The sequence below is a fragment of the Astyanax mexicanus genome, chromosome 7 (genome assembly GCF_023375975.1).
Source record: "Astyanax mexicanus isolate ESR-SI-001 chromosome 7, AstMex3_surface, whole genome shotgun sequence".
In the NCBI taxonomy this organism is placed as follows: Eukaryota; Metazoa; Chordata; class Actinopteri; order Characiformes; family Acestrorhamphidae; genus Astyanax; species Astyanax mexicanus.
In genome coordinates this window covers 3190274-3203283 of record NC_064414.1, presented here as the reverse complement: position 1 = coordinate 3203283, position 13010 = coordinate 3190274, and the positions used below count along the sequence as shown (strand labels likewise).

The window sequence follows — 13010 nt, the reverse complement described above, 5'->3', positions numbered from 1 at the left end:
ATTTTAGTGTGGGATTTTAGGTTTCATGGCTAAATTGGAGCAGCCTGATGGCCAATCTTCATTAATTGCACATTATTGCACCAGTAAGAGCAGTAAGAGTGTGAAGTTTCAATTAGCAGGGTAAGAGCACAGTTTTGCTCAAAGTATTGCAATGCACACTATAACATTATGGGTGACATACCAGAGTTCAAAAGAGGACAAATTGTTGGTGCACGGCTTGCTGGAGCATCTGTGACCAAGACAGCAAGTCTTTGTGATGCATCAAGAGCCACGGTATCCAGGGTAATGTCAGCTCAGCATACCACCAAGAAGGACCAACCAACCACATCCAACAGGATTAACTGTGGACGCTGTAAGAGGAAGCTGTCTGAAAGGGATCACGGCAAAATTCAATGTGCACCTCAACTCTCCTGTTTCCACCAGAACTGTCCGTCACCACAGTAAATTATTGTGCACTAAAACCAGGTGTTTCAGTTTCATTGTCCAACCCCTGTATAATGTAAATCTAAACTAATTGATCTTAATTGATCATGGATGTGTTTTAGTCGTAAAATCTTCTAAAATTGTTTTATCTTAGACTTCTTTACTTTTTTACACCAGACTGTGTTTAAATGTAGATACCTTCCGTATCCTTTCTCTTTAATATACTACAGGGTCTACAGCGTAAAATACAGAGTGGTGCTGGATTTTAACACATTCTCTCATGTGTTGCACTGCGATGGCTTTCACCAAGAACCCCCCAGTGCAGAATTAACACTCTTCGTTCGTTTGTGTCCAGCTGGGTGGAAATGAACACATTAAGTGTTAAATCAGCACTGGGGACTCGGCTGTGTTGCGATGTGTTACTCTTATTGGTTCAGTGCGGCACTGAACATTTACAGCGATGTTGTTTGGTAGCTCCAAACTGCTCTGCCTCGATTCCAGTGACATTTGGTTGGTGCTCCCGATTGGCCACTTTCCTCTTCAGACTGTGTGTGTACTGCTGCTGTAGAAAGATCTACACTCTGATTGGACGCTTTCTTAAATGCATTAACTCTGCGAGTGTGCAGTCAGCAATAGCAGCTCCTCTGTAGGTACACGATTTGTGTTAGCTATCTTTTCTGGGTCATTAACTTTGCTCCTGAAGCTCCATCCATCCATCCATCCATCCATCCATCCATCCATCCATCCATCATCCACCACTTATCCCTACACTGTAAACCCATACTTTGTTTGAACTTAAATGATTTTTGTCTGTTTTACATAAAATTGGATATTTGTGGGCACATATATTGTACTATTCAAACTGAGATCTTTGAGTTGAACCAACTTATAAACACTAAGTTTAGTCTGTGTTCATAATGCATTATAAATGCATTCATAATGCATTATATGACATGCATAATATATTGCTTATTAATGACTGCAATAAGCCTGTATAATTGCTCATAAACACTTACAGCGACATTCACAACACAATATAAACTTAAAAAAAAGCATAAGGGTTTATAAAGAAATGGTGTATAATGCCTTATAATATCTGTTCATATGAACATTGCACAATGTAGTGTTGTAATGCACTATAACACATATTCAGTATAATATTTTGGTATAATGCATTATAATATGCAGCTATGATTTCTCAAATTAGTTTTTTATAAAAGTGCGTGTATATAACACATTATAAAGCCTTATATACAGTCATTACTCACTTTAAGTGAAGTGAGTTTTCATCTGCATTTTAAACGTGAAGTATATGTTATTATGCCTCACTGTAATGTCTTATAGAGCATTATGAGTGCTCTTTACTGGCTCTAAGTGAAGTAAGTTTTTTTTAATGCCTTTTCAAATGCTTACAGTGAGTCATAATAGCATTTACTTTTACTTGTTTAAAAACACGTTTAAAACACACTTCACTTAAAGCCAATAGCACTCATAATGCTCTATAAGACATTACAGTGAGGCATAATAAAAATTTACTTCACGTTTAAAAAGCATTATACCAAAATATATCAAATCTGTGTTATAGTGCATTACAACACTACATTGTACAATGTTCTTATGAAAAGATATTATAAGGCATTATACGCAATTTCTTTATAAACCCTTATACTTGTAGTTTATAATGTGTTATCAATGTTGCTGTAAGGTACTTATGAGTAATTATACAGGCTTATTACAGTCATTATAAGGTAATATATTATGCATGTCATATAATGTGCAAATCTGATCATCTAAACCAAAAGTGCATATGTTTTTTTTTTTTTTTTTTCATAGTACAATACAGAAAAGTTAAGGTGTGTCCAGGCTTTTACCTGGTACTGTATCTCACTATGTAAGAGTAGATAAAACTATAATTATAAGAAAATAAATAGCAGCATTCAAACGGATAATAAAAATAAAGCATTTTCATGTAGAGGCGATGAATAAAAGGAGGAAAATAGCTGGAACTGCCCACTGAGCTGAATTGGCTCATGTTTTTTTTTTTTGGCCTCCGTGGTGCAAAAACAGAACCAGTGGGGACAATTTACAGCGCGATGGTGGAGCCAATTCTCCCCCTCATGGCATGTCTGGATGCAGTATAGTACTCCCTCTCCAAGGCTTGCAAAAACCAAATGTTTGCTGCTACCAAACACCAACGCTTCCCTCTCTGTGTAAATCTAAATCTGAAACATTCATAAGAGAATATGCCAAGATTCCCTCCAACTCATCGATGCCTCTGTTCTAATCAGTGGGTTATCTCTCTTTTGGGATCGTATGAGTATTTGGTAACACTTTCTAAGAATGTCATCTTTATTAGACTCTATAACTACATTCACAATATATTATAATGCATTCATAAGGCAGTATAAACATGGCTATAAGTATTTATAAAAATGCATAACCCACTATAGCCATGTTTATTAAGCATTATGACTTGTGATCATAATGCATTATAAGCTATGCTTATGATATACATGTTAAAATAGTATATATCTATTGTAAAAAAGTCTGTCACTTTACTTAGAGCGCACAAAGACCTGTTATAACACATTATAATTGACAATAACTAATACTATATTCAAGACAATAAGAGAAATAGTTCATGAGTGGTTAAAAATATATTTATAGGATTACTGAGGGTGTGTTTATAAGTTGGAAGCTGTTTTAGTCATGATACACGTCTACAAGCTGGGACTGAGTTTCTTGGTACTGACGTATGACATGTTATAAACACAGCTATTAATGCATTATAATCACAGTTCATGATACACAATAAACATGGCTATGATGAATTATAGAGTTTTATAAATATGTGTAGCCATGTTTATAATGCCTTATGAATGCATTATAATGAGTGGTCCGGCGGTCTAAAACGCTGTTACTATGAGCGGGAGGTCGCAGGTTTGAATCCCACTCATGCAGCTTTACCAACAAGCTTCCGGCGCTCAGAGGGAGCACAATTGGCCCTCCTCCCTCCGGGTGGGTAGATGGCGCTCTCTCCCCACATCACTCCTAGAGTGATGTCCGCAGCACAGGGCGTCTGTGAGCTGATGTATCAGAACCGAGTCTCTGCGCCTTCCTCCGAGCGTTAGCGCTGTGATGCTGCTCGGCAATGCTGCATCAGCAGCAGTTCAAAATGAAGCGGTGGCTGACTTCACATGTATCGGAGGAGGCATGTGTTAGTCTTCACCCTCCTGGTGTGTTGGGGCATTACTAGTGATAGGGGGAGTCCTAATGAGTGGGTTGGGTAATTGGGCGTGTAAATTGGGAGAAAATGAGAAAAAATTGAAATAAAATTATAAAAAAATAAAGAAAAGTAATGCAAAAAACAGTACATGGAAGTGTTAAGGGTTAAACAACGACTAATTAACTGATTAAAAAAAAAAAAAAAAACGCTAAATAGGTTAATTCAGTGAGAGCTGTTCTCTGCGTAGTAAAGAAACTGAGGGGTAAAAAAAAAGACGGCTTTTCATAAATACACTTAATAATCACCTTTTTGAACAGTCAATATCATAAAAGAACCAATCAATCAAAGTGCAGAACACTGTGCTCTGAAATATTCATTATTGAAATGAAGCAATATCCTTGAAGAACGTTTCTGCCTGACTGCATGAAAAAAATAAAAAAATAAATAAAAAAAGACGGAATAATCCTGCAAATTGATTTAGTACAATAAGGTCTGCCGGACACTCTGAAACGAATGCACTCACCAAACGGAGGTGTTTTGCTAGCTTCCCTGTTGTGAATAATGTGTACTTTTGCGATCCACAGCAAAAAAAGTTAAAGTAATAACCCGCTGTGTAAATCCTGATTCAACAATAAAACTGAATGTTTTAAATGTATTTACGATAAGCAGGATTTAATAGAAAAGACCAAGGTCTCCCAAAGATACAAGGTTTTGCATTATGCAGACAAATGCCAAATGACAAAGATGCCTCACTAAACTTTAAGTCAGCAACTGATGCTACAGCTATGTTTGCGTTCAATGTCTCCATGCGAGTGATGAGAGTGATCAAAACTTTAAACCTATTTTTTTCATTGATGTAGCCCCACCTAATTGTGCCCATGCCTTCCACTTTTTATCCTATCACTATCCTGATCGTCTTGATGATGTTGGTGTTTTTATTTATTCCTCCAGCCGATAAAGTTGTGAAATGTGATATACGGTGCAAAAGACTTAAGACTAGAAAGAAGATTAACCTTCCAGCAAGACGATGACCCTAAACATACAGCCAGAGCTACAGTGGAATAGTTCAACAGATCAAAGAATATTCATCCAAGCTGGCTGAGCTTGAGGTGTTTTATTTTTCTCGTAATCTTCTTACAAGAACTATGATATTCCATAGTTCATATGAAGATATTGATAGTTCACACAACATAGTGGTAATGCTATATTTTAAAGGCTATTTCATTAGTCAACTTATACTGTAAATTAAACATTTTAAATATTTTATAATATATATCTTCTGGACGTTAATACTGCGTTAGCTATCTTGTGTAAGTAACTATACACTGTAAAAAGTGTAGCCCTGCTCAAATTAAAAAAATTGATGTCCATTTGTTGCATCTAAACTATTTGACTTCACTCAATCTAAATAAAGTCAATTGTTACAACCTTATTATTTTATTTTGACATAAACCCTATTACTTCACTCGACCCAATATTAATTATTCACCTTGATCCAAGTTAAATTCTTTACATTTCAGTTTCGGAACCAAACTAATACATTTAAATTGAACCGAACTTAAAAAAAAAAAACATGGCAGCATATTCAGAAGTTCCAGAAGTTACTGTGGCGTGGAAGAGGACGGATTACCAGCGAGATTCGTTTCAGTGCTCTCTTGCTCTTTTTATTTTGCTCTGAGGAGGACACTAAGAGCTGGATTTACGTGGGATTCCACTTTTGAAAGTAAAACTAACTACAGCTCCAACGCAGCTAACCCCACTCCCACACACAGAAAACACACAAAGGGTGAGGCACAAAACAACCACATAACTGATAACTACATGAATAATACTAGAACAGTGATAATAAAACATGACATGAAACTCTGGGATAAACAGTAACATAAACACGCAGAAATACACCCACTTCCCCCAACAGGGTGAGCTCCCATAATTCCTTGCGCCCCCCCTCCAGTCCCGACGCCACAATACCATAAGCATGCGTTGCTATCTCGCGAGCGCGTTCAGGCACTTTCTCCCTCTCTCATTCTCTCTCTCGCGAGCGCGTTCAGGCACTTTCTCCCTCTCTCATTCTCTCTCTCGCGAGCGCGTTCAGGCACTTTCTCCCTCTCTCCCTCAGTGCTCTGAAGCACTTCTCTACAACTTCTCCCGTGCTCCACAGTGCGCATGCGCAATTCATGTTTGATTCAAATTAAAAATATTACATCCTTATCTCTTTTCTTCGAGTATGATTTCAGTGGAACCAAAACATTTGGTTTATTTCCTTCAGAATTGTAATTAATTTAGTCTGAATCAAAATTGACACATCAAAATTCAAAAAGGTTGAGTTTCACAATAAAGTCAATAATTGTACTATGTGTTCAATCATATTTATTAGCTTGAATGAACAGCTCCATGCTTCACTTTTTACAGTGTAGGTTTAAATTGGATCTCCGATTGATTCTGTTTTTTACCAAGACCTTAAATATACACTAGGGAAGCACGGTTTGATAAGGTAGCACAACTCAACAGAACATTGGTCAAAGCGATGCCATTTACGTCAGATCTTATGATTTAGAGCGGACTCTGGGGATTCGACGCAGTAAAACTGCCCGAGGACCGATTCACCAAGTCTGAGGTAAGAGTTTAGTAGTGTTAGTTTAGCTGAAAGAAACAATATCAATGAGGGGAAGTGGTGCTGAAGTGGAGTCTGATGTTAAGTTCAAGGGTTAACCTCACCAAGCACTCACTCCTGTATCTTTATAACTAAGGCTGTATCTCTGAAAACATTTTGTCCTTTGAGTTTTAGAGCTGTAAAATTGACTGTGGGCTGAAGGCAGGTAGGCGTTCTCTGCTGCAGTGCTGTCAGCCAATCAGAGGAGATGTGTTTGAATGTATAAATATTCATGAGCAAGAGTCAAATCCTGTCTTTCATCAGAGACCTCTTATTCAGTGATTTAAAGCAGGGCTAAATAGAAACACCTGACTACTTTTTTTCACAAAAAAAATGGCTCATGTGGCATTAATTCATACGAGAGCTCACACTAGAACTATACATTTTAAAATGAATGAAAAAATGATGGAATGAGAACTTTAAGTGCTAAACTTAGAGATTTGAGATGGGTTTACTTGTGTAGGTGATGTTGAAGCCCTTCCCGGTGTTGGAGTGATCAGACTGGAACTCCAGTCTCATTATATTGCCGTTGCTGGCGATCTGGGAGGGCACATCCTTGCCGGAGAAGGTGCCAAAGGTCGTAGGCTCGGGCATGCCGTCGTCCTTCACGATCAGATAGTCGAATTGGGGCTCCACCTCAAAGTCGCTGAAGATGAGGTGGATCCGGTTGCCCGGCTCGGCTATAATGAGCCACACGCAGTTCATGTTGTTGCCGTACTCTTCTGGGTAGTTGGGGGAGAGGATGATGCCTGACGGGGCAGTGAAATTGAAGAAGCAGGAGACTGCAGAGAGAGAAAAGAGAGAGAGAGAGAGAGGCAGAATGATCCCTTACACACTTTTTCATTTAGTCAAGCACTTATTACAGGGAATCAGGGAGGAAAGAATGAGAAAAGACCAAAAATCCCAAGAAGAATAATGTATTAAAGAGTGAGATTCAGCTTAAATGCATGAATAGATAGATGGGCTTAGGCTAGAACAGAGCTTTAACAGTTTTAGTACCCAACTAGAATAACTTCAACTAAAAGTGTGATAGAGTGATAAGAATGGAGGAGCCCATAAACATGATCTCATCATCTTCACTTAGGTGTGCCGTGACCCGAATAGTTTCCTACTCCCTCGTTAGTGTGCAAAATTTAGGGAACAAGTCCACAGTATTTAGTTTACTAAGTATCAATAAAAACACAAGTGAATCATTATTATCACATGCCCCCTTAAGGGTCACTAATACAAACATCTGATTGGCTAAACGTGTAATTAAAACTACATAAAAAACAAACTAAGCTCTGAATTTGTGAATTGATGTAAGGTAAGCTCTAAACTGATACTGATACTAAACTGATAAACTAAAACATAAGCCCAACATTAAAAATCTTCATGGCAAATGTGGGAAACTACGGGCGTTGAGTGGTCCAGCGGTCTAAAGCGCTGCCGCAATGAGTGGGAGATAGCTGGTTCGAATCCAGTTCATGCAGCTTGCCATCAGCTGCCAGAGCCCTGAGAGAGCACAATTGGCCTTGCTCTCTCTGGATGGGTGCAGTAGGATGATGTGAATGATTTGGATGCTCAGAGAGAAATGGACAACGTACTCATCAGTGGCCTAGAACGTAAAAATACAGAGCCGATATCTGGAGCTCTGCTTAAAATAATAACGAAAATATTTTTTATAACGATTCAACCTTGAACAATTGCTTTATATGCTAGAAAAGAGTGATAATCGATCCTGCTTTGGGATCAGTCTTCCTGGGAATGCCCGTCTCTCCAGCCAACTCCCCGGCGTTCGGATTCGCACCACCTATCCGTCAAGCCTCTACCGGGGCAGCACATTAATCATTCTAAATGGCAAAGCGTTAATTATAGCCGGCCACTCTGCTTTTGGAAGAGGACTCACAGACGCAGCTGGGTTTGTTTCCAGACCACTGGTTATTCTGTTGGCAGGAAATAGTCCGCTCCCCGACCAGCTCGAAGGCGGCCTGACACTCAAAGGTCAGCACGTCGCCGTGTGAAAAACTGTCTCCCGTCCGCTTGCCGTAGGCTGGGATGCCCGGGTCTCCGCATCCTCCTTTATCGATCTCTGTACAGGAAACAGAACAAAAAAAGACATTTCAGGCTTTTATTCTGCTCGTCCTAAACGTGGCATTTTCTTGAGATGCAGAGCTTAAAGACTCCTGACAACTTTAATGGAGATGTGGATTTCATTTTCCAGCAGGACTTGGCACACTGCCTACTCTGCCTACACTGCCAAAAGTACCAATTAGTCTTACAGTGTATAATATTCAAATTTTCGGAGACACTGAATTTTGGGTTTTCATCGGCTGTAAACCATAACCATCAACAATAAAAAAATAAAAAATATAATAATAACATATTAACAATCAGTTATAAGACATACATAGAAAGGGCAACAATGACCTGTTGTTTGCCAAATAGTGAACGCACAGCCATCTATATTGTTGCCCCTTTATGTATGTGTTATAACTGATTAATAATGATTTTAAGGCATTAAAAACCTAATTAGTAACCATTAATAACCTAATTGTAAACCATTTATAAACCCTTTATAAGGGTAGTCTTATTTTAAAGTGATACCAATTAATCTACTTTTTTCTTTTTTTTTCAGTAGGGTAAACAGCAGCCTGGTCACAAACCAGTTTTCCATCTAAATCTGGCCGGGACTTTTTAACCAAGGCCTGGCCAATCAGCAGTCGTTTTACTCCCCCTGGTTTTCTGCAGATTTTCAGGTGGTGAAACAGAGGTAGTTTTTCACAGCTGCATAAAATGACAGTGACAAATGAATGACGTTCTGGAAGAGTTCGTTTTGGTGTTAACAACCGCGGTGTCAGCTCAGCCGCGAGCTCTCCGCTGACCAGCTTTCCAATAATCTACAGGGATGTTCTTCCCCTCCTCCCTCCATCCCTCCCTCCATCCCTCCCTCCCTCCCTCCCTCCGCGTCTTCTCACCGCCGATTCTACAACCAGCTCCAGGCGTTAAAAGCTAAAGTTAAATACCTCGGCAGCTGCCAGCGGCAATTAGCCGTCCGATCCGCAAAGACGTCGGGCTACCGTCTTCAAAGCGGACTGCACTGATCTCATGATTGAGAAGTCAATGGCTAAATGTACAATTAGCTTAGCGGCGCTCACCTCGGCGGAAACCCTGCTCCGCCAGCTCGAAATCAAAAAGTACGGCTGCGGAAAACGAGGCACTGGGCCTACTTTTAGCAAGGGGTGTTAAATCACAATCAATGCTAATGTAATTACCCAATGATGACACATTTACCTGGTCAAAATTCCATTTGTGCCATTATCATAAGTGTCTGATAACGGCGGACGCATTTACACCGGCGGGCAAATGGATCTGACTTATTATTCGCATTAAATATTAAGTGAATCAGTCTTTCTGCAATTTGGCAAACCTGAAAGCAAAATTAGCAGCACGCCATCAAAAAACAGGGGGAGCAGCTTTCAAGAAGCGACTCTGACGACGGTGTTTGTGTTTCTGGATCACTTTTCTTTTGTAAATCTGCCCTGCCGTTGCCTTGGGGCCTTCCTTGGCCCAATTTCCTCAAACCTGTGTCTCTAAGAGGAAGAAACACTCTTCCCCTACACCGATCATCCAGCACCGCCATCGGTTCAACACACAGGCAGATATCGAGGAAGCTTCTTCACAAGCAAGCTTCAGATAAGATTAGTATCAATACTGCATCCCATAGAACACAGAAACAAGAGTGCAAAACAGAGCTACAATACAATTTAAATACAATTTCTGAAGGCTAAAATCTTTTTTTGTTTGTTTGTTTGTTTGTTGCTTCGTTCTCTTTGTGTCTCCATCCAGCTACAAAAAAAAATGCATAAACTCTTGCTAAGATTTTTGCTTTTAGCATCTTGATATTGTTTTTTTATCTTGTCATTACAGAATCAATAACTGAATTGTGCTAAAAAGACAGCAACACAAATTATTTCTAACCACATTAAAATACATTTCAGACATGTACCGGATTTTCTGGTGCAATATTAATTGTAGATTTTTCAGTGAGGCAAAGAGCAGCAGCCAATCATCAAGCACAAGTCTGAAGGAATATGGAAATGACCAGATGGTTTGAACATCTGTGAAGCCAGGCTGGTTGTGGAGTGACTAACCAGGCTGGCCTGCAGGCAAGTTCAGTATTACTCCTACATCTTTCAGTAGAGGCTGCATTTCAGTTACATGTGAGCTCTGGTGTTAATTGCTCAGTCTAATCTCATATCTGTGAGCTTTCTATTCTCTCTGTCGCCGATTCCTCGAGGACCACATTAAACCCTTCTATATTGTTCATGCAGTTCTGGAACGTTCGTGAACAGATCCTGCTTTTCCACTCTGAATGGCGAAAGAGGCAGAGCTTAGCACAGTTAGCGGGTAATGCTATTGCTGCTCCAGCAGTGCTAGCCAGGGTTAGCAGCAGGGTACAGTCCGATAATACTCACCTCTAAACCGGGAAATAGCAGTTAGTGGCTACTGCTAATACTTTACTGCTCCTTAATTAATACCTGACTAGTAAAATTCATATATAAGGAGCACCAGATTTTAAGGTGCACTATTGATTTTTGGGAAAGTTAAAGGATACATACATGAGTATATTCATGTACATACAAGTATATATATACCCCTACTACACCAGACTTAGACTTCAGCAAGGCTGTACCCTTAACTCAACCATATTCACATTCATATCACACTCCTGTTACCAGTGGCTAGTGGGTATAATACAGAATGGGTAAGAAAAAGAACCCCAGGGCATTTAAAGGCATTTAAAGCCAAGGTCCCGCCCCCTCAAAGACACCATGCTTTCTGGTGGGGGTAAATTAGCACATATCAAACTTAAACAACAAAAAACACATTACTCCATTATGGTTTAACCTTGGTTAAAACTTCAAACACCTTTTTTCCTATTTATGATTGACTATTTAGGGTTGGGTGGGGTTAAAACAGGCATCACTTCCAGACTGGACCCATTTGGACCCCAAGCCTTTTATACAAACAACTACACATTAAAATATTCTCATTAATGCACCATGGGTTATGGCAAATTTAAGCCTTGAATTTAGCAGAATCAATGAACAAATGTGTGTGTCTTAATACTTTAGTCCATAAAATGTGTGTATTTATGTTTGTGTGTGTATATTATACTGAATGTCTAAGGCAATACCAATACCAATTGATCACCAATTGTTCTTTAGCTTCAATACGTCTACTTTATATTGATGTCTACTTTGTAAAGTTTCTACCTGGACCCTTAAGGTGAAACATACTTTATTTTTATTTTTTAACATTTAATATATATATATATATATACTCTGCTTCCTCCACGAGACAAGTTAGTTTTACACATTCTACAAAAGTTATTTAAAAAAATGTTAGTCTGAGTCAGATATGGTTAAAATTTTATTCATTTTAACACTGTATGCATTGGGTTTCTTTAGTGATGTATGTATTTAGTGAGAGGATATTTAGCATCCTGTGACCTTGCGCAAAGCTGCAGTAACTCACAAAATACTAAATTTGATATACAAGTTCCATGATATAACCAGTTCTCGGGATCAGCCAAATGGAATTTTGTCAGTCAAATGTTGATTGGCTCATGACAACCACAGATACTTTTAAAAAAGAAACACTTTTTTATTGCTTTCATGGCTTTTATACAAACAACTACACACTAAAATACTCTCATTAATGCACCATGGGTAATGGTGATTGGGAAAATTTCACAGTTCATTCACATCACAGTTCCCCCTATTAACTCCATTCAAAGTGACGTCCACCAACGTGAGCGAGGATGTGCCGTCGAAACAACAGAACTTTGAAATGATTAGAGACGTATTTGAGCGAGACACCCACAGAGGTTCGGGCGAAACGTCCAGCTGGCCGTCCCTGGTGGGCCTGTTGTCAAACATGACAACGTGACTAGAAGCACAAGTGTGAAATTGGGTTTACACAAAGTTAATTGGGTTTGTGTCATTGTGCTGGGGCTATCCAGACAGTGCGAATTGCTCAATTGTGAGCCTACAGTTTAGAGTGGCTCGCGCTGTAACTGGGGAATCGGCTCCACACCGACCTGTGAAACAGCACATTTCACTCAGGAGGGAAAAAAATAAAGCAGATAAAATAATAGAAGCATTGGATCCAGCGACCCAACCACCCCTTCTAATGTTATTAGCTTATTTAACAGCGCCACTTCATACCCACTTAGCGCATGATGAATTTAGCCAAGTTCATTGGCTTAATAATGTACCAAATAAATTGGATTCAGTTCGCCTGACCATCTGATATCGGGCAAAAAATAAATCACTGATCACGATGAATTGGCAACTTCCGCACATTACCGTTCGTAAACAGATGCTTAATTCACTTGCGGACTTTTATTAATAATATTTTCACACACGCCCAAGACTTTGTGCTGCACTGTGGCTGGGTTATTTCGTTTGGCAAAACTTAACTTTGGCTTAACTTTGGTCAAACAAGCAAACAAAACTAAAAAAATCTGACATTTAAAGAGAAAAAAAAAAATCACAGAAGTAGAAAAAAAGCAAATCTCACTTTACAGCAGCTTGCAACAGTATTTATTATTATTATTATTATTATTATTATTATTATTTCTCCATTATTGTCCCCTTAAAAGCATACTTCCACATGTGTAATCACAGAACTCTATCTTTGCATCATGTTCTCCTCCACCAG

The 13010-nt window shown here is 39.0% G+C and overlaps 1 protein-coding gene across 2 annotated transcripts in view; it reads right to left on the bottom strand.

Moving 5' to 3' along the window:
- Positions 1 to 13010, bottom strand: part of LOC103026874 (CUB and sushi domain-containing protein 1) — a 602854-nt gene that overhangs the window by 210161 nt on the left and 379683 nt on the right. For both annotated transcript variants that reach the window (XM_049481560.1, XM_049481561.1), the window contains exons 13-14: positions 8191 to 8373; positions 6758 to 7084 (exon numbers count right to left, since the gene is read on the bottom strand). In XM_049481560.1, the coding sequence (XP_049337517.1) occupies positions 6758 to 7084; positions 8191 to 8373 (510 nt within the window). The remainder of the gene's footprint in view (positions 1 to 6757; positions 7085 to 8190; positions 8374 to 13010) is intronic.